Below are 20,604 nucleotides of genomic sequence, written 5' to 3'. Positions count from 1 at the left end.
ATCAGCTCCAGAAATTTATAAAGAAAAACTTCACTTTTTGTTCAGAACCTGGGCTTTCTTTGGAGTTCAAATTCAGAGCCTTCATTAATGCATACTCTCTGTCTGTTTTCGTTAGGTAAATGGTAAAGAAAAATAAAAGAGAAAGAAGGAGCTTCTAATTGTATAGTTGAAGCCTTAAATTGGATCCAGTTTCAAACTAAACTATAAGATACCGATTGCCATAAACTTTTAAACTTAGATACTTTTAATAGCAGAGGCTGAACTTTTTCACTTAAAACTGATTCCTTTGGGAAGACTAAATAATTCCTAGATTTATAACATAAGACTTTAGCCAGTAACGTTGTTAGATAGACCAGAAGACATATACACATATTTTTAAAAAGGCATTATTAAATGTTTGCTGAGTGAATTACACACAGTACTTTGGGATATGTCTGTGGAGGCTTTTTGCTCTTTCTTTCATACATTAAGGAACATATAGTCTTTTGTATTTGCTATATGCCAAGCAGTGGTATATGCGATGTAGGCAGAATTAGCAAAGGCCCTGATGGGGGGGCATGGAGCTTATATTCTGCTGAATGGGAGGGGGCAAGAGATAATAATATAATTTACAAATGCTAAAAAGAGAAATAACTTGGAGTAAGGAGACAGAGAATGATGGGAATGTATAAGCTGTTTTATATAGTGTTGACAGGGGAGGTTTTTCTTATAAGGTGGTATTTGAGCAGTACTTGGAACAAGCTGCATGTACATCTGGGAGAAGAGGACTCCAAGCAGAGGGGCTAGCAAATATGAAAACCTGAAGGTGAGAGTGTAATTGACCAGTTGGAAGAACGGCAAGGAGGCCAGTTCAGCTAGAGCTGAGTGAGGTAGAGAATACTAGGTGAAGAAATCAGGGAAGGGTCTAGGAGTAGATTAAGTTTTACAGGGCTTGCAGGCCATATTAAGGATTTTGGATTATGCTCTGGAATTGGGAATTTGGGAATGGTTTTGAAGAGATGAACTAGATGATCTGATTTCATTTTTTAACGAGACCAGACTGGGTACTATATTATAGATTAGATTAGGGGTGGCTGGGTAGCTCAGTCAGTTAAGTGTCCACCTCTTGATTTTGGCTCAGGTCATGATCTCATGGTCCTGGAATTGAGACCTGTGTCAGGCTCCGTTCTCAGTGGGGAGTCTGATTGAGATTCTTTCTCTCCCTCTTCCTGTCCCCCCCTCCCCGCCAAATAAAGAAATAAATATTCTTTTAAAAAGGTAATGGATTATAGGGGACAAGGGTGTAAGCATGGAGATCTGTTAGGAGGCTGTTGCATTATCCAAGTAAGAGACTGATGGTGGCTTGGACTAGGGCAGTGCCAGTGGAGGTGGTCAGACTCTGGAAATATTTGAAGGTACAGCCAAAGACAGTTGGGTGTAGGGATGAAAGAAAGGCCAAAATTTTGGCCCCTCCTTCCTCCATGTGTATCATTCATTCTCCTCTTGGAGAGATCTGGAAGGGGTTCATGGGAGAAGAGTCATTTCATCTGGACCTTGACAGTCAGAATTTTGCTTGCTTAGGGCCGGGGCAGAGGAGAGAACATTTCAGATCAAAGAAATAGTGGCTATAGATGTCTGGAAGTGGAGTGGTAAAGGAGGTTGGGGTGAGAAATGAAGCTAGAGAGATCTGAGAGAAAAGAGTTAAGGCTAAAATGAATGAAACCCGCATCGTTTCCACTCGCTTTGTAGAAGTACTACTTGTTTTGCGCAAGTAATAATTCCCAGTGCCAGTGCTATTTATTTCGTTTGTTTCTTCACAGCATTCCATGTATACTGGGCTCCACAGAGATTCCACATGTTTATGGGAACATATGTGCTGTTGGTAATTCATTGGTCAGTTTCTCCTAGTTGATCTTCAAGTTTCAAAAGTAATTTTAAAAGCAAATTGAAAGTTTGGTTTGTGATACCCAAGTGGAGATATTGAATAGACAGTTGGATACATGAATCTGGCCCTCCAGGCTAGTGAAATACAATTGAGAATTATGTATAAATTGTCAGTTTATAGGTGTCATTTAAAGTTAATAGAACTGGATTGAGTCCACTAAGGAGAAAAAGGTAGCTAGAGAAATAATGAATGAGAGTCATGCAGCAGGATGTATAAAGCTCTTTCCAGAGGTGTGGACAGTGTGTAGTGTGAGTCCAGAGACCTAAGTGAATGTCTCTATGGGCAAGTCTGTGCTAAGGGGCTACTCCCTCCTTGGTGAGGAGGCTGTTCATGCCCTTGGTTTTGTGGTGGCAGCCGGAGCTGTCAACTCAATTAGACTTGAGTTGCAAATGCTGGTACTGACCCTGGAGCTAGGCAAGCCTGATCTGTGGAGGGGAACAGGTTTGTTCCCTTGGGGAGGGGTTGCCGAAGGTAGAGGCTGACATCAGGTGAGGCTCAGAACTGAGCCCTCTGTCCGTGGGACTGTACTTAAGGGAGTGGTTGAACACAGTTCATTTAGAGCACAGGAGATAAGCAGCCTGCTATGCATCTGTGGTATCCAGAGTCATAGTTGAGGGAGGTGGGTACTTACATGGGTTAAAGCAAACCTGCCTACTAGTTTTGAACTAGTTTTGGAGGTTAAAAGTTTCCTAAGGAGATTTTATAATAAGTCGTACTTTCCCCATACACGCTGTCACATATGCACACACTTAAATATGTGCACTTTCCTACCCTCTTTCAGTATGTACTAAGAAAAGCTTTAACCTTTATTTTTTAAGTTCATCTTGAAGATTTTTAGTGAGTAGTAGGTATTGCTTTTCTATGCTCGGATATGGTAGCATAATGCCTTGGCATAGTAATTAAGAATATGAACTCTGAAATAATGAATATGAATTAGAACTACAGCCCTGCTGCTTACTACACATTGTGTAAATTACTTAGTGTCTATAAGCCTAAATCCGCTCTTCTATAAAATGGCAACAACAATAGTGTTGATGGAGAAGGACAATAAATAATCTCTTTATTATCTGCCTAAGTATGGAACCAACTGAAAGGCAGATTGAGATAAAAATTTTTATATATTTTCCCTTTATTAGTTAAAATGGCTTGAAGAATGTGGCTTCACTGTGTAGCGGTAACAGTGGTTTCTGAAACTGATCCAGAATTAGGCATACTGATGAGCCTAATTTACCCAGCACATCTCTCCAAGTGTAGGACAAGCACATGTCTCTTTCTGCAGAGGCACACTGATACTGTCAGATGAAGAAAATGTGTACCTTTTGCAAGCAGGCACATCCTGGCAAACCAGGAGCTGAGCAATATTGTTTTTTCCCCAAACACACCAATCAGAAAAACCACTAGTCTTCCTGAGAGTAGATTGAGGTCAGGGCTATAGCTGATGAATACTGGAAGTGAGGAGGATAAGCATTTCTCCCTTAAAGAATACTATCTTTTTTTTTTTTTTTTTTTTTAATTTTTGTAACTTCTGTACCCATCGTGGGGCTTGAACTCATGACCCTGAGATCAAGAGTCTCATGTTCTACCAACAGAGCCAGCCAGATGCTCCCCCGACCAGATACCTGCCTTTTAACATAATACATGTAAATCACTTGAATTGTGCCTATAAATAATAAAGATTTGTTGTTTGCATGTGGTAGGTGCTTAGGAGCTACTTAATGATTAAGATCATTGCCACCAAATGTTTATAAGATAAAGGTTTTTTTTAATTTTGAAAAAAAAAATTGAAGTTACACAAATACACAAGGCTAACTTAACACCTGTTTACTCATTAATCAGAATTAACAAATGTTAGTATTTTGTAATATTTACTTTTTCATTATTTTATAAAAATAAAACCGTACTAATGAAATTGAAATCTCCTTTGTAACTTCCCTTCCAAGCCCACCTCAGTTTTATTCCCAATCACCAGAAGCAACTACTATCAGGTTTTTCGTGTGTTATCTTTCCATTCCATGTTTTATGGCATCTTATATTTAATAAGTGACATCATATTGTATCTTTCAGTAACTTTTTTTTTTTAGCTCTACCCACACTAATATATGTAGTTCACTCATTTAAACTGCTCTAGGGTATTCCATAAGAACATAAAACTTTCTGTATTTTATGCAAAGGACCTGTTATTTATACCTTCAGTTTATGCCATGTGCATGTGTCAAAAGAGCCCAGTGATTTCTTCCATGTGTAGCATAAATATAGCCACTGGCAGGGCTAGTTGATGGGCTCAAGGATGCAAGTTCCAGTAGATTAGTGATGTTTGCTGCTCTTATTTCCTAACAGCCATGGATTCTGTGGTGAAGCCATCTCATAAATTTTGTGGCATCTGCCCATTTTTAAAAATTAAAAAAAAAATTTTAAAGCTTTTATTCATTTACGTGACAGTGAGAGAGGGAACATAAGCCGTGGGAGAGGGAAAAGGAGGCCCCCTGCTGAGCAAGGAGCTCTACATAGGGCCCAATGCCAGGACCCTGGGACCATGACCTGAGCTAAAGGCAGACATCTAATGACTGGGCCACCCAGGCAACCCGTCTGCCTGTGTTTTAAAAATGGAGATCAAGTGTCCTTTTTAGAGCCAGAACCAGAATCGGTCAGGGAAAGAGAGGAACCTGAGTGGGAACCCAGGTTTCTAGATTCCAACGATGATACTCACCTTTACTCTGAAAGAAATGGGGGTTCCCGTACTACAGTTGGATATTCCTAGTAGCTGGGTCTTCTAAAAAGTTAATGGTCCTTTTCTTAGGAAATCGTAAACCCGCTCAACACCATTTCTTTGAGTTAAAAGATTTTAAGTGGTTTCTAAGTGACCTAGCATCTGGAAATTGAAGAAAGGGCAAAGTGAATACCACCCCTTGAATCATGTTTGCAAAGAGAAGTGTTCCAAGTGCTCTTTTACTATTCCAGTGTCATTATAAATTTAATTGGTGTTATGTCAGCTACTTAGATCAGAGCTAATAGCATATAAAACTCCATTCTGTTTGTACGAGTTCCATGGTAACTTGGGTGTGTGTAGAGTTGGGACAAGTGGCAGCTGTGACGTCTGGTCTGTAGAGTCATTTCATCATGGTATGAGCTTCTGGATCACCCCGGATGGAGAAGTGTCACTGGGTGATGGGAGCTGACCTGCTGGTGCCCTTCAGAACACGGTGAGCAATGTGAGCAAAGAGCCTAGTTTGCTTGCCTGACCTAGAGGTTTAGCTTGGAGTTTGAGAACAGTAGTAATTCCTCCTTTTGTCTTTCTTAATGAAAAGAAAGCCAGTCTTTTGGAAAAGCTTTATAAATAACTCTTTGATACTGGAGTGTATTTGTAGTTCTCCAGTTCTGCCCTCTGCTGACCTAGACAAATCAGCAGAGGAGGTGCCCATGAGTCATGAATCTGTGCTTGTGGTAGCTTTGAGCTCTTGTTTTCACTGTCTCCCATTCCTTTTACGGGTTTCCGGTTGCCATATCTCTATTTTTTTAGTTGTATAAATATGTTCCTCGATTGGAAAGTAGTAGTGTGATCACATAGAAATTTCCTTACCCTTGTTTGTTCATTGGCTCTCTCAGAGTACCTAATTAACTCATTAATCTAAATGTGTAGTATTTACACTGATAACATTAAAGTTAGTTTTCAGAAATTAATATGCCACTTTATTTTACCTTGGTCAGTTTGTGTGTAATTTTCTGACTTTTTCAGTGGAGCAAAGACTGATTTGCTGTGAAAATAATTCATTTGGAGCTTGCCTGGCCATGCCTGTTTTTAAAATTTAGTTATTTTATTTTATTTTTAAAGATTTTATTTACTTATTTGACAGAGATCGCAATTAGAGAGGCAGGCAGAGAGAGAGGGAGGGAAGCAGGCTCCCTGCTGAGCAGAGAGCCTGATACAGGGCTCAATCCAAGGATACTGGGATCATGACCTGAGCCGAAGGCAGAGGGTTTAACCCACTGAGCCACCCAGGCACCCCAAATTTAGTTATTTTAGAGAGAGAGGGAATGAGCAGGAGGGGTAGAGGGAGAGGGAGAAAGAATCTCAGGCAGACTCTGTGCTGAGTGTAGAACCCAACACGGGGCTCGATATGGGGCTGGATCTCACGACCTGAGCTGAAACCAAAAGTCGATGCTTAACTGACTGTGCCACCCAGGTGCCCCACCACGCCTGTTTTTAAACACAGGGCTTTCATGTTCTGTCTTTTCTCCTTGTGGTACAGCATTTTGAGAAGACTAGGAATTCTTTTTTATTTGTAATTGAGATGAAGTTTATGTAACATAAAATTCGTAGTGTTGTGCAGCCATCTCCACTATCTGACTCTAGAACACTTTCATCCCCCCTCCACCCCGCCAAAAAGAAACCCTTATGCATTAAGTAGTCACTGGCCATTTCCCCTCTCTCCCAGCACCAGGCAGTCTTTCATTTGTTGTCTGTCTGTATAGTTTTGCCTGTTCTGATGTTCATGTAAATGGATCATACAGCGTGTGGATTTTAGTATCTGGCTTCTCTCACTTAGCTCCATCTTCTCAAGGTTCATCCATGCTGTAGCATGCATCAGAACTCCATTCCTTTTTATGGCTGAACAGTATTCACTTGAATGGTAGATCACATTTTCTCAGTTGATGGGCATTTGGGTTGTTTGCAGTTTTTGGCTATTATGAATAATGCTGTTACGAACATACAGTTCAAAAACAAAAGTGTTTTGTTTGGACACCTGTTTTGATTTCTCGAGTATATACACAGGAGTGGAATTGCTGGGTCATGTGGCAGTTTTATCTTTTAACTTCTTAAGTAACTGCCAAACTTTTCCACAGCTGTATCATTTTACATTCCCACCAGCAATATAGGAGTTCTTTTTTTTTTTTTTTTTTTAAGATTTTATTTATTTGTTTGACAGAGAGGGAACACAAGCAGAGGGAGTGGAAGAGGGAGAAGCAGGCTTCCTGCTAAGCAGGGAGCCCGATGTGGGGCTCCATCCCAGGACCCCGGGATCATGACCTGAGCCGCGGGCAGATGCTTAACAACTGAGCTACCCAGGCGCCCCAGTATATGGGAGTTCTAATATCTCCACATCTTTGCCGACACTTATTTTCTGGTTTTGATAATATATAGTGTCATCCTGGTGGGTAGAAAGTAGTATCTCATTGTGCTTTTAAAAAAAATGGGGGGTGGTTATTTATTTGAGAGAGAACTCATGTGCAAGCGAGGGTGGAGTGGGGTGGAGTAGAGGGTAAGGGGGCCAGGGAATGAATCTCTGGCAGACTCTGGCACTCATCCTGTGTGCCGAGCTCATGAGGGGATGATCTCAAGAGCCAGGATCATGACCTGAGCCAAAACCAAGAGTTGGACACTCAACCAATCCAGCCACCCAGGCAACCCTCGTGGTGGTTTTTATTTGCATTTCGCTAAGGACTAAAATTGTTGAACATCTTTTCGTGTGCTTATTGGACATTCACATATCTTTTTTTTGGAGAAATGTCTATTCAAGTCCTTTTCCCATCTTTTAATCGTATTCTTCATCTTTTGTTATTGAGTTGTAAGAAAATTGAAATTCTTGATTTGCTTGGAGCAAGAGTAGTATTGAAGTGACTTCAGGTGCTTGCCTCATGTACCTCCCTCCTAGTCCTGTGCTCACAGTTGAGTCAGGTGCACCTCCAGTTCCAAGAATGTGAGGTGTTGCCTTACTTCCTCTTTGAGAAGGCACACCCTTTTCCACCTAGCCCTTTATCATGCCTGCGGGCCAAACTCCACAGTACACACTATTGATTGGATTCTCTAGCTTTTACAGGACTAGAACAAACCAAAGACACATAGTAAAACTTTATTTGCTCATTTGGAAGACTTGTAGAGACAGTATTTGGCCAAAAGAGTCATAGAGGTAAAAGAAGATTGTAACAGATTCCTCTGCTCTATAAGTGTCTGCCCTTGGCTCAGTTCATGATCCTGGAGTGCTAGGATCGAGCCCCTTGTCCGGCTCCAGGCAGGGAGCCTGCTTCTCCCTCTACCCCTACCCTTCCCGAACCCCCACCTTTATGCTCTCTCTCTCTCATGTGTGCTGTCTCTCAAATAAATAAATAAAATCTTTAAAAAAATAAGCAAAATAGTAATTGGAGATTGGAGACATCTGGGGAGCAAATGGGAGGTAAGGAGTGGAGAGGGAGCTACTAAAAACAATTGGTTTAAGAAATCATGCTAAGAAGGGAAGGAGAGAAGGGGAGAGTACCTGCAGGGAATGCGAAGACATGAAAGTTTTTTTTTTTTTTTAAGATTTTTTTTTTTTTTAAAGATTTTTATTTTTATTTATTTGACAGAGAGATCACAAGTAGGCAGAGAGGCAGGCAGAGAGAGAGGAGGAAGCAGGCTCCCTGCCGAGCAGAGAGCCCGATGCGGGGCTCGATCCCAGGACCCTGAGATCATGACCTGAGCCGAAGGCAGCGGCTTAACCCACTGAGCCACCCAGGCGCCCCAAGATTTTATTTATTTATTTGATAGACCGAGATCACAAGTAGGCAGAGAGGCAGGCAGAGAGAGAGGAGGGAGGAAGGAGGCTCCCCACTGAGCAGAGAGCCCGATGCGGGACTTGATCCCCGAACCCTGGGATCACGATCTGAGTTGAAGGCAGAGGCTTTAACCCACTGAGCCACCCAGGTGCCCCACGGAAGAAGGGATTTTTAAATGATTTGCCTCCACAAGAAAGATTTTATAGAGAAAGAGAAATTGAAAAATAGTAAAAAAGACAAAGGCTGACTGCAACAATGAAAGTTTTGAGAGGGTGAGTGGAGAGGTAATCAGTGCCTAAGTGGAAGGGCTGTGTTTTGACAGAAGCAGGGACACTATCCATTTTAACACTAGAGAGAGAAGAGTATCTGCATAGGTGTGGGTCAGGTAATGGATGTGATAGTGGGTAGAAGAGGCAGTTTTTATGAGATTGCTTGTATTTTCTCAGTGACCTGAGGAGAGGGGAGGAGAGAGTATAGGAGATTTGAGACCAGATAAAATATGAAATAGTTATTTTGGAGAACACACAAGTGAACTTATTAAAGAAGTTTAATAGAATACTAGGGCAATGTTGAGTGCCCGTTTGAGATTTATGGTCCTGAATTTAAAGTGAAACCATTCCATACATTTAAGTGTTCTTCTCTAACAACATTTAGGTACAAGCATGGAGTAGGCAGGTGGTTGGGTTTAACTTGGGTTGGCATTTTTTCTTTTTTTCTTTTTTTTTTTTTTAAGATTTTATTTATTTATTTGACAGAGAGAAATCACAAGTAAGCAGAGAGGCAGGCAGAGAGAGAGGAGGAAGCAGGCTCCCTGCTGAGCAGAAAGCCCGATGTGGGGCTCGAACCCAGGACCTGGGATCATGACTTGAGCCGAAGGCAGCGGCTTAACCCACTGAGCCACCCAGGCGCCCCTTGGGTTGGCATTTTTGCCAGGCAAGTGCAACAGAGGGAGAATAGGGCAAAGAAGAAAAGGATATTTGTAAGGGATTAATACATAAAGGATGGACTGTGGAAGCCCAGCCAGGTAGGATGGGTAGGAGGGGAAAGGCTATGGAAGCAAGCATAATGTATAATGAACAACGTGTCATTAAGGGGCACCTGGTGGCTCAGTCAGCTAAGCCTCTGCCTTTGGCCCAGGTCATGGTCTCAGTGTCCTGGGATCGAGTCCCACGTTGGCCTCCCTTCTCAGTGGAAGTCTGCTTGTCTCTCTCTCTTTCTCTCCTCCCTGTCTGTGCTCTCTTTCTCTCTCTAGCTCTCATTCTATCTCAAATAAATAAATAACAAAATCTTAAAAAAAATAAAACTGTCATCGAGATGAGGTTGAAGAAGTGCTAGAGTTGAGAGTTATCAGGTAAAAGCAACCTGAAAAATATGCAGAGGTGGTGAACCTGAGATTTCAGAGGTGGCGCATTTGGTGGTGTTGACATGGTGCCTCGGGTGTGACTGTGGGTGGGTGGCTGAGGTGGGGTGAAATAAAAATGGTGAGGGGAGGGAACGTCATGGTATTGAAAGGATCATCTACATTCTTGTTGGAGTCACCTTGAGCTGTGCAGCTGTGGTGGAGAGAAGACAGTGAGCCATCGGTGAGTGAGGGACAGGACTCGGGATATTGTAGATTGTGGCAGCAGGAGGGGGAGAGCTGCTAAGGCATGATGCCACAAACTTTAAGGACCAGAGTTTTGGAGGGAAAGAGAGAAAATGGTTTGGCACTGGGCTGAATGAACAAATGGAAGAAGGATGGGTGGAAATTTGGGCTTTTATTAGGCAGCTTTCATTGAAAGTTAAAAATCTCTGAAATCTCTGCCTGCTGGAATCGGTGCTTTTAAGACTTTCCTTTTTTTAAGAACAGAGGTTGACAGACTATGTATCCTGTTGGTCAGACCCACCTTGCTGCTTGTTTTCGTGTTGACATACTTATCCCCGTTCATTTACACGGCGCCCATTAGTTTACACATTGTCTGCGTCAGCTTTTATGCTATGACGGCAAGGTTGAGTAGTTGTGACAGAGACATCCCCACAAAGCCTAAGATATTGACTGGCCCTTTATAGAAAAAAATCCAGTTTGCCAATTCTCATTTTGAACAGTGGTTCTCAAAAAGTGTGCCCCAGAATCACCTGGAGGGCTGTGAAAACACAGATTGCTAGGCCCCATCCCTAGAATTTCTGATTCAGTGGGTCTGAGTTGAGGCCTGAGATTATGCTTTTCTCACAAGTTCCCAGGAGTTGCTGATACTGAAAAAAATTCCAGGAGCCACGTTTTAAGAGCCATTGCTTTAGATATTTAAGGCAGTGGTCAAATTCCTTCTCCTCGTAATCTTTTCTGAGCCACCTATTTCTACCCACTTCAGCTGCTTATCACTTGACATGATTTACTGGCTGGTCTCATCCTTTTTTAAGCCTGGTGGCCCAAAATGTAATGATGCTTTGGATGTAGCCTATTCAGTGCCATGTGCGTTGGAACACCTGCCCCTTCTGCTGGCTTTGCGCTTACCTGGAGTTTTCTACTTACTTTCCTGGATTGTCTGATGGGCTGGGCTTTTTCTGGGACTTAAATGGAGCTCACGTGTTAGGGAGGGTAACACTGGTATTGATCACCTAAACCCTAGGGGGACTAAGTGGAAGAAATAGGAATCCTTCTCTCCCCACCCCCTTCCCCAGTGTATTTCTGCCACAAGATGTCGTGTCGAGGTTTTTCTTGGGCAGACTGAGGATGCAGTCACAGGTGGGATTTGGGAGTCTGATCCCACTTGGTAGTAGTGTCAGAGTCTGTTTGCAGGAAAGAGAACACCTAGGAGAAAAATAAGGTCAGTGTCCAGTGAAACCAAAACCACATCTTTCAGCAGAGGAATTTTTTTTTTTTTTTTTAAAGATTTTATTTATTTGTCAGAGAGAGAGGGAGAGAGAGCAAGCACAGGCAGACAGAATGGCAGGCAGAGGCAGAGGGAGAAGCAGGCTCCTGCTGAGCAAGGAGCCCGATGCGGGACTCGATCCTAGGACGCTGGAATCATGACCTGAGCCGAAGGCAGCTGCTTAACCAACTGAGCCACCCAGGCGTCCCACAGCAGAGGAATTTTTGAAAGCAGTTTCTTAAAGTTGCAGAGACAATAACTCCTTAGATTTCTCTTAGATTCTCCTGTTCCATGCCTAAAACTACTTTCTCATTCTTTGAGCTTATCTCCCAGCCTTGTGTTATAGTTCACAAGTTCCTTTATTGCCTAGTTGTATCTTTTTTTTTTTTAAGATTTTAATTTATTTGACAGAGAGAGTGAGAGAGCACAAGCAGGGGGAGCCGTCAAGGGAAAGGGAGAAGCAGGCTCCCTGCTGAGCTGGGAGCCTCACTCTGGGCTTGATCACAGAACCCCGGGACCACGACCTGAGCTAAAGGCAGATGCTTAACCATCTGAGCCACCCAGGTGCCCCGCCTAGTTGTATCCTTAATGGTGAAGTGGATGCCCCCTGATGAGTTCCCAAGTAGCCGTGTGTCTGTGGATCAGTCTCTTAGCTTTCCATTCCAGGTCAGGCATGGTCTGTCTTTCCTGCCCCTGGTGAGTGCCTCACCCTTCTACTTGCACTTTCAGAGCTCTGCACTGTTTCTGCTTGCTACAGTTCGGCCATCTTGGTCTCATTTCCCTTCCTCAGTTCTCTGATTGTGACCCCTCGTTGCCTTTCTTACTTTCTCTTCCTCATTTTTCTTTGTGCCTTCATCACATTTTACCCCCGTCTGCTAAGACATGCCTTCTCAGTCTTCGGTGAATTCTTGGCTTCTTGCTAAACTTCCCCAGTGTGGGCATCTGGCATCCTCTGGCCATTTTTTAGTTCTGCAAAGTGAGAGAGCATGAAAATCACTGCGGCTCTGGGGTTTTTTTTTTTTTTTTTTTTTTTTTTTTTAAAGATTTTATTTATTTATTTGACAGACAGAGATCACAAGTAGGCAGAGAGGCAGACAGAGAGAGGGGGAAGCAGGCTCCCTGCAGAGCACAGAGCCCGATGTGGGGCTCGATCCCAGGACACTGGGACCATGACCTGAGCCGAAGGCAGAGGCTTTAACCCACTGAGCCACCCAGGTGCCTCCGGCTCTGGGTTTTTAATTTGGGAGCCAAGGCAGCAGCAATGGGAAGGTGGCCTTTGCTTCACATGTTCTGATTAATAGTAGAGCTTGAAGTTGGCAGTGGTCTGCAGAAGTTAGCAGCCATGGATTCAGCATAAGGGAGAAGTGTGTGGCCAGGATAGGTCAAAGTTGGGATCTGAAACATGGGACTCAGCAGAGGGTCTCTGAGCATAGATCTCACAGAACATCAAGGGCAGAAACGAATCAAGATGCCCATTTCTGCTACCCCTGTAGCCTGGATTGGAGGCATGGGACAAGCTAGAAATTCTTCTTTTATCCAGTGTCTTCCCATCCCTTCCCTCAGCTCTATTTTACCTGTCTTACTTGTTTTGTGTTTGAGACAAGAGTTCATTTGAAGAAAAAGCTGTGTCTAAAGAATAATAATGGGGGAGTGAGGATACTGGTATTGTCCAAATTCTCATTTTACTAATGGGGAAATAGAGGATGAGAGAGGAATACTACTTTCTATGCTCTAAGAAATGGCAAACAGGAAAAATATGCGAGAAAGAGAGGGAAACAAAGGCCCTAAGGAAAAAAGTCTATACGGATAGCAACACAAGATGAATTACCTCAGCGGTCTGTTTGAGAGATTATGTCATGTCAGAAAAGTTCTAGAGACTTGAGCCTCTTTCCTTCATGGGAGGTCATAAAGGGAACACTGGCCCCTCAGCATGACTCCCAGAGAGAACATCAGGCTGATGAGCAATAACTGCAGCAATGCCCTTTCCCTGGCGGTGCTGAGCCCCACAGGAAATCTCAGCATTTCACTCCAGCACAAGGCCCGCAGGAATGTCGCTGCACCCAGAGCTCTGTGGTTTGATTTCACTGGAGAATTTCCTAGGGGAAAGCTTCTGAAGGACATTGTTCAGCAAGACAGAAAAATGCTGCAGTGAGGCCAGCAAATGTGTTCCTGGGACTTCTGCTGGAAGGTGTCAGTTTGACAGTCCTCCTGGAGTTTACACAGCAGTCATAATCCCCTTGTAGCTCACAGCAGTCCTGGCCAATCTCTGAGCATTTTCTTAAGGATTTCCCACTCCAGGACGTGGGAAATTGGGATAGTTTGTTTTACAGTTTTATAAGTTGATCTAATAAAGGGCTTGACCCTTAGGGCCTGTTCTGTTTGTGGAAGCAAGCCTCTGATTTTCCGAGGGACATCACATCAGTAAGGGTTGAGTTTTAGACCCATGTTTACCTGGAGCAGAGGTTAGGAGGCATTGCCCCAAACTGCGAATCATCTTGAAGGAGATGGTCATTTTCTGTCTTTGCATGCTCTGTTGGTGTTCCTCATTCACTCATGTTGTGAGGGGAACTACAAAGCGGTGTGGATACAAGTACAGCAGTAAGTCATTTCCCATCACAAAGGCACTTTATTGAACAGGTATTGAGTTCCTCTCCTGTTCCAGCTATTTTTCTAGACACTGGGGTATCAGCAAACAGAACAAAGTCTTGCCCTTGAGGACTTTTCTTTCTTGTAAGGGAAGAAGGCCCGATGTTGCTGCTCTCAGTGCTGGCAGATGCGATGCAGGCACATTGTGGGGAGAAGAGGGAGCACAGAGCTGCTGAGTATTAAAAGCCTTTCCCAGTGAGGTGGCATTTGAGAAAGGTCTGAAGGAAGTAAGGGAGCTAGTACTGTGGATATGTGAGGGAAAGAGTTCCTAGCAGAGCCAAAGGGCAGAACCTGGGCAGGAGCTTGGCCGCTGGGTTGGGAGTGGGGGGTGGGGGAGGAGCAGCGCAGAGTTGGAGGTGCAGGCCAGTGTGGCCAGAGCTAAGTGGTTGAGAGGGAGTTGAGGTCAGAGTCCGCTGAGAACGAGACTAAACATGGCTTTGCAAAAAGACTTTTTGCCTTTCCTTTTGAAACTGGAAGCCACTGGAGGGTTTTAAGTGTTCACAGAGAACTCTGAGCACTGCCTGGAGAAGAAACTAATGGGGATCAAGGGAAGAAGATAGGAGACCACTTAGGAGGCTATACATTAAGGTTAGATTCTGGATACCTTTTGAGGTAGTGCTCATAGGATTTGTTGGTTGATTGGATATCAGATGTGAAAGAAGAATGATTCAAAGATGACACCAAAGGGTTTGAGCATTTGCAAGAATGGAGTTGTCATTTACAGAAATGGGGAAGACTGGTCTAAAGAATTTCTGATTTGACTAGTAGTTTTAGGAAGAACGTGTGGAAATAGAAGAAAAAAATTTTGACTTAATCATCGGTTCCTTAATTTTCTACATCTTGACAGTCTTGTTTGTATTTGGATCACTTCTAGCACAATTTTTTCGGGAGAAGTACAGGTCCCAGTGTATTAACTTAATAGATATCCTTAGCCAGACCTCTATGATTCAGTGTGGTCAGAAGCTGTGGCTACAGAAGAAATTAGGGGTAGATTCTGTCTCTGGGACATCCCTCATTTCATGGTTTCCTAGGCTTGCATAACATTACTACATACCAGTTGGTTTTAAACAACAGAAAATTATCCTCTCATAAGTTGTGGAAGCTAGAAGTCCAAAATCAAAGTGTCATGGGGCCACGCTACCTCTGAAGCCTCTGGGGCAAAAAAATCCTTCAGTTTCCTCTTCTTGGCTTCTGGTTGCTGACCATTCTTGGTGTTCATTTGCTGGTAGATGCATCGTTCCCTTTCTTCCTCCCATCAAGGGATGGCATTCTGTCTCTGTGTCCCTTTGTCTTCATGTGGCCTTATGAGGACACTAATCATTAGATTTAAGGCCCTCCCTAACTCAGCATGACCTCATTTTAACTTGGTTACCTCTGCAAAGACCCTCTTTCCAAATAAGGCCACATTCACAGGTAGGAGTGGGTTAGGACAATATCTTTTTGTGAGACAGTTTAACGCACATCACGAATATTGATTCAGGTTTGATTACGAAGATCTTTTTGACTTAGGTATGTTTGAGGATGAAGGCAGAAACAGCTGAAAAAGTTAGAAAACAGGTCCCTCTGTGCTAGGGATGACCCAGCTGTTATGATGAAATGAAATTTGTGCAATAAATTTACATTAGGTAATTAAAGATTTAAAGATAGGTTTATTTTGCATTATTTTTTCAAGCTTGAAGACTCTAGGTTATGCAGTGGTTAAAAATCATGGAAAAAAAACCAGAAAACTGAAACTGGAAGATAGAAGAGACACAGAATGACGAATTTTAAAATAAGAATTATAACCCGAATTTGACTGTCTAGAGGCAAGTGCAGTAGGTAGAAATGGAATGCAAAGGACCTGGGTCCTGAGCACCCGCTGACCCCATGGGAGCACAGCCCTGCTTGCCCCACTGGCCTTTTCCTCCCATTCCCAGGGGGCTGGGAAGGTGCTCAGATGGTACATGCCACTTGTTTAGCTGCTGCTCCCCTCCTGTGCAACACCCAGTATATGGACATTCTTCAGTGGTGTGTCAGGAGTTACTAGTATTTCCCTCTTTAAGTTAACCACATGTAAAGTCTAGGGGTTGTTTATCAAAGGAAGTTTAAATTACCATTCTGATAGCACAATGATAGGCCTGTATCAGGTGTAGCAATGTAATAAATTCCTTAGCAACAGTGTACATTTGCAGCCACTGTGAGTTTTTATGGGGCTCCTGTTGTTTACAGGTTGGACGGGAATTATGTGCAAGTTGGACAGATGGGAGATGAGTAAAGAGGTATCAGGAAATTTGAAGTTAGGAGACAACCAACAGGAATCAGAAGTTCACACAAGAACTGATAAAGATGGCACAGCATTGGTGTCAACAGGAAAACATCTCTAAAATTATCATTTAATAAATATCTGGGAGTGCCTGGGTGGCTCAGAGGGTTAAAGTGTCTGCCTTCAGCCCAGGTCATAATCTTGGGCTCCCTGCTCAGCAGGGAGTCTGCGTTTGATCTCCCCTCAGCTCATATTCTCTCTCTCTCTCTCTCTTTCTGTGTCAAATAAAATCTTGAAGGAAAAAAAAAATCTGGGCAGAGTGTGGTTCTAAGAAGTTAGCCACAGGGATCTGTAGAATACCAGAGACCTTGAGGCCTTCATTTCAATATTCCTGCCTCAGTGGTTTGATTGGGGATCAGATCCCAAGGAGAGCCTGTCAGGCCAGACTGCTCACCTGTTCTCTGGCCCAGTATTGCCCTGGTTCTCCCAGGTCATCTGGGCACTTTCGTGGTCACAGTGAATCCACAGCTGCTAGGTCGGGGTGAGTGAGAAGGGCACTGGTTCCTCGTGGGTTGCCCAGCGCTCTAGGCTTTGCGTGGCTGCCTGGCCAGTGTGGCCCAGCCACATGGACCCTTAGAAAGGGGACTATTGAGTATTCCTCAAAAAGGGAGCCTCATTTCATGTCTCTTAAGTGGGAATGCAGCCACAACTCTGTCCTCAGGGCAGGGACCAGTGGTGAAGCCACCATACTTTTTGGGTGACCACAGGGAAAATACATCATTTCCTTTGACTAATCTTTTGTAATCCTGGCCCAGATGTGGCTCCTGAAAGTAGTTAAAGTTCTTTGTCTAAGTTGAGATTTTTAATTTAGGACCCAGATGGGGTAGGAGGTAAACTTCCAAAAGGTCTGTTTTACTCAGTGTGTCACTGTCCTGGATTCCTGGCAGGCAGCGGTTTCATTAGAAAAGCAGATTTCAGCCTGACTCATCTGCCTCGGTGAGACATGTTACAACTTCTTAGCACTCATGCAGCCTGTCCTCTCACTGGACAGAGCAGAACCCTCTGGTACCCTGTCCATTCCGCAGCAGTGGCGGCTATAGGCGCCTGGCCCAGGCCATGGAAAACCTTGAGAGACTGACTGTTAGGGGGCCAGAACTTTGTCCTGGAATTTCCTAGCCTTTGTCTGTCTGGTATAACTTCATGTACTGAGACGCCTGTTTTGAGTCCACTTCCTCCTGGGGGAAGAGCACAGCTGCCTTCCACAGAGCACTTCTGCTTCCTGCACCGAATAACCTCTTCCTCCCCACTCAGGCCTGTGGGTGGGATGAGAGGAGCACTCTGGGCAGGTGTGTGTTTACCTGGCCCCCAAGAGACAATACGCTATTGGAAGTCACTAAACCAGCAGCACCTCCATGGCTGTCTAACCCTTTGGCCAGTGTCAGAGAGGTGGACATTGAGGAGAAGCCATTACCATTGACTGTAAATGCTGCATTTGCCAAACCGTCCCATACCTCCTAACTCTTGATTTTTTTCTCATACTGCAGCAGAAGAAGTCCTACCTGGAGCGGAGTGTGAAGGAAGCGGAGGACAACATCCGGGAGATGCTGATGGCACGAAGGGCACAGTAGGAAATCTCTAGCAGAAGCTTCCTGCACCCTCCCATTCCTGGCAAGGGCAGAGGGGCTCATGTGGGAAAACAGCCTCTCTTCTACCCTGATGGACTTTTATTTGGATAATCTGGTAACCCTGTATTTTCTACTTCACCCTGATCCCCTTTCAGATCCCAACTCTGTATTTTTTTATCCTGGCTCTGTCTGCCACCCCTACCCAGAACACTCTTCTCCCTTAGGGGTGAATCACCAACTCCCAGGAGAGGGAAGATGGGAGCCAGGAAAGACAGGGGAGCTCTGCCCAAGCCTATTACTCATTACGCTGCTTAGACCAATAAAAGGCATCTGTTCCCCCAGCCACTCTAGTAAGTCTGCCTTTCTCAAGCTGAAGGATGAAAACCAAGGACCCGAGAAGCAGAAGCTTTCAACCTCAGCTCCTTCCTGTCCTGTCTTCTTCCAGAGCTTTGGCCCTGTTCCTTCTTTATTGGAGCCTTTCCTGTTCTTTTTTCCCTTTCTGTTCCTTTGAGTAAATAAATCCCTCACCTTCTGAGCCTCTATGAAGATTAGGAAGGAAGGAGACCAGGGCATAGCTGAATTTAAGTAACTTTGGTGGTAGTGTGCCTAAAGATTCCCTCCTGCTTCCTCACAAATGTTCCTGAAGAAAATGCAGTAATAAACCAACAGCACCTCTGTGGCTGTCTAACCCTTTGGCCAGTGTCAGAGAGGTGGACACTGCAATCCTAGAGATTTAGGGGCAGTGGTGTGCAGGAGCTGGCTTGTACTGGCTGGTGAGAGCCAATTATTAAAACAAGTGTTAGAATTTTGTTTTAAGCCAGTTGTGAAACACAACTGTCATTAAAAATTAAGTTAGGTAAATATACAATTAAATTATATTTAAAATAGGGGCGCCTGGGTGGCTCAGTGGGTTAAGCCGCTGCCTTCGGCTCAGGTCATGATCCCAGGTCCTGGGTTCGAGCCCCACATCGGGCTTTCTGCTCAGCAGGGAGCCTGCTTCCTCCTCTCTCTCTCTGCCTGCCTCTCTGCCTACTTGTGATTTCTCTCTGTCAAATAAATAAATAAAATCTTTAAAAAAAAAAAAAAAAAAAAAAAAAAAAAATTATATTTAAAATAAATATGCAGAACTTATCCCTTCCTAATTACTAAATCTGGCCATTATCTATGTTTTTGATGTTGACAGTCTATTGTATCTGGATGGAAGTACTACATAATGGTGCACTCCTGCGCTTTTTTCCCCAACTCTGCGTTCAGGACATCATGTTGGTAGCTTGAAATCAGCTCTTGTGGGACCATTTACTCCACAGAATCAGGTGATGGATAAAATAAGGTTTTGTTTCAAAGAAAACTGGTAGTGAACTGCTGAGTACATCAGCACTTCAGAGTGAAAGTGGGCAGGCAGAGAGCTGTCCTCCAGCCTCTCCGGCTGGGAGAAATCGGACTCTGTTATGGTGGCTCAGCGCCCCCCTGCGGCCAGAGCTGAGATGGGCTGTCTGGCTTGTACTGTGACAGCCTTTCTCTCTCCTGTGTGTGTGGATGAAGGCTGGGGGCGGGGGGGCGGGAGGGCGGGCAGCAGAAAAGAAGGCCTAGCTTTGGGTAGTTTGGTGAGCCTGGCTCTGAGTGGGATGAGAGAGAAAGTGCTAGTCTGGTGAGGGCCCCGTGGAACGTGCCTTCCTTATAGCACCCACCTGCAGTGGAATGAAAGCATAAATAGACCCCCTCCTTGTCATAGTGGACAGGGGCTCCAGGGCTTCTATTCTCTCTGGAATTATTCAGGCCGTTGAGGTTTAGACAAATTTATTGAAACATACAGGGTGTTAGCAGAGAAATCATTCAGTGGTATTACATCATGTCACTATCTTGAATGTATAATTTTAAAATTATAAATATATATTTTATAACTAAGCCTTTGGCCAAAAAAATAAAAGTCATTTAGCACATTTGTGAAAGGCCAATAAGAAATGGATTTTAAACATTAAAAAGATAAAGTCACTGAATTAAACAGCAGTGCAACCCCTGCTAATCTAGAATCCCACTGTGTTGAAGGTAGAAGTGTCTGTGCAGAGCTAGTCATTTTCATTTATTTCAGCAATCAGAAGAGATGGGGCAGGCACACCTGTTGAAGGTGGTGGCAGAACTGGCAGGACAGGAAGGCCGGGCTGGTCAGGTGAGCATGTCCCAGAGACAGCAGCAACAGAGTGCAGTCCAGCAGGCTGTGAGGCAGGTGGATGGGCCCAAGTCATCCCTTCTTTGGTCTTCCACCACATACACTGGAGAGAGAAGGAGAGGGAGGATGAGAATGAACTGGCACAAAGCCCAGGCCTATAGAGCTAGTGCTTCCCAGACCACGGGTGGGCTGTAGCAGTGAGAGCTACTGGGCAGACTGGGTGCAGCCTTTCACTGTGTTGGAGGAAGCTGGCTTAGCTCCTCAGCTACTTTCGCTCCTCTTCCTCCTAAGGACTTTTACCCCCACAGGGACAGGTAACTAGGGAACCAACAAGATGGCCTCACACTAAGGCAGCCAAAGAGATAGTGATGGACATTTCGTGCCTGCCAAAGTTGGTGAGCCCTGCTTGCTTTAGAAACCAGGCAGCACTATGCCCTGTACCTTACTGGTATTTCCTCAGATACAGTTAGGCCAGCTTACCCCCCACACCAACCCTCCAAAGCTGCCTAAAAAGGAACTACAGGCCCTAAGAGAATAACCAAGAATTCTGGTTTGTCAAACTTGAGCAATGCACACTATCACAGTGTCCCCAACCTCTTAACTTCTGCACATACACGGCAGGT

General features: G+C 44.1%; 1 protein-coding gene and 1 pseudogene across 2 annotated transcripts in view; one reads left to right on the top strand and one right to left on the bottom strand.

Moving 5' to 3' along the window:
- PFDN1 (prefoldin subunit 1) overlaps window positions 1-18,155 on the top strand; it is a 70,580-nt gene extending 52,425 nt beyond the window's left edge. For both annotated transcript variants that reach the window (XM_047730744.1, XM_047730743.1), the window contains one exon: window positions 17,734-18,155. In XM_047730744.1, the coding sequence (XP_047586700.1) occupies window positions 17,734-17,817 (84 nt within the window). In that variant the 3' untranslated portion in view covers window positions 17,818-18,155. The remainder of the gene's footprint in view (window positions 1-17,733) is intronic.
- Window positions 18,156-19,981: 1,826 nt separating this feature from the next.
- The window catches only part of LOC125100004 (collagen alpha-2(I) chain-like), an 88,938-nt pseudogene continuing 88,315 nt past the window's right edge, over window positions 19,982-20,604 (bottom strand).

The sequence above is a fragment of the Lutra lutra genome, chromosome 5 (genome assembly GCF_902655055.1).
Source record: "Lutra lutra chromosome 5, mLutLut1.2, whole genome shotgun sequence".
NCBI classification, from domain to species: Eukaryota; Metazoa; Chordata; class Mammalia; order Carnivora; family Mustelidae; genus Lutra; species Lutra lutra.
Note: the sequence above shows the minus strand (reverse complement) of the source record. Positions and strands in the feature narration are given on the sequence as shown.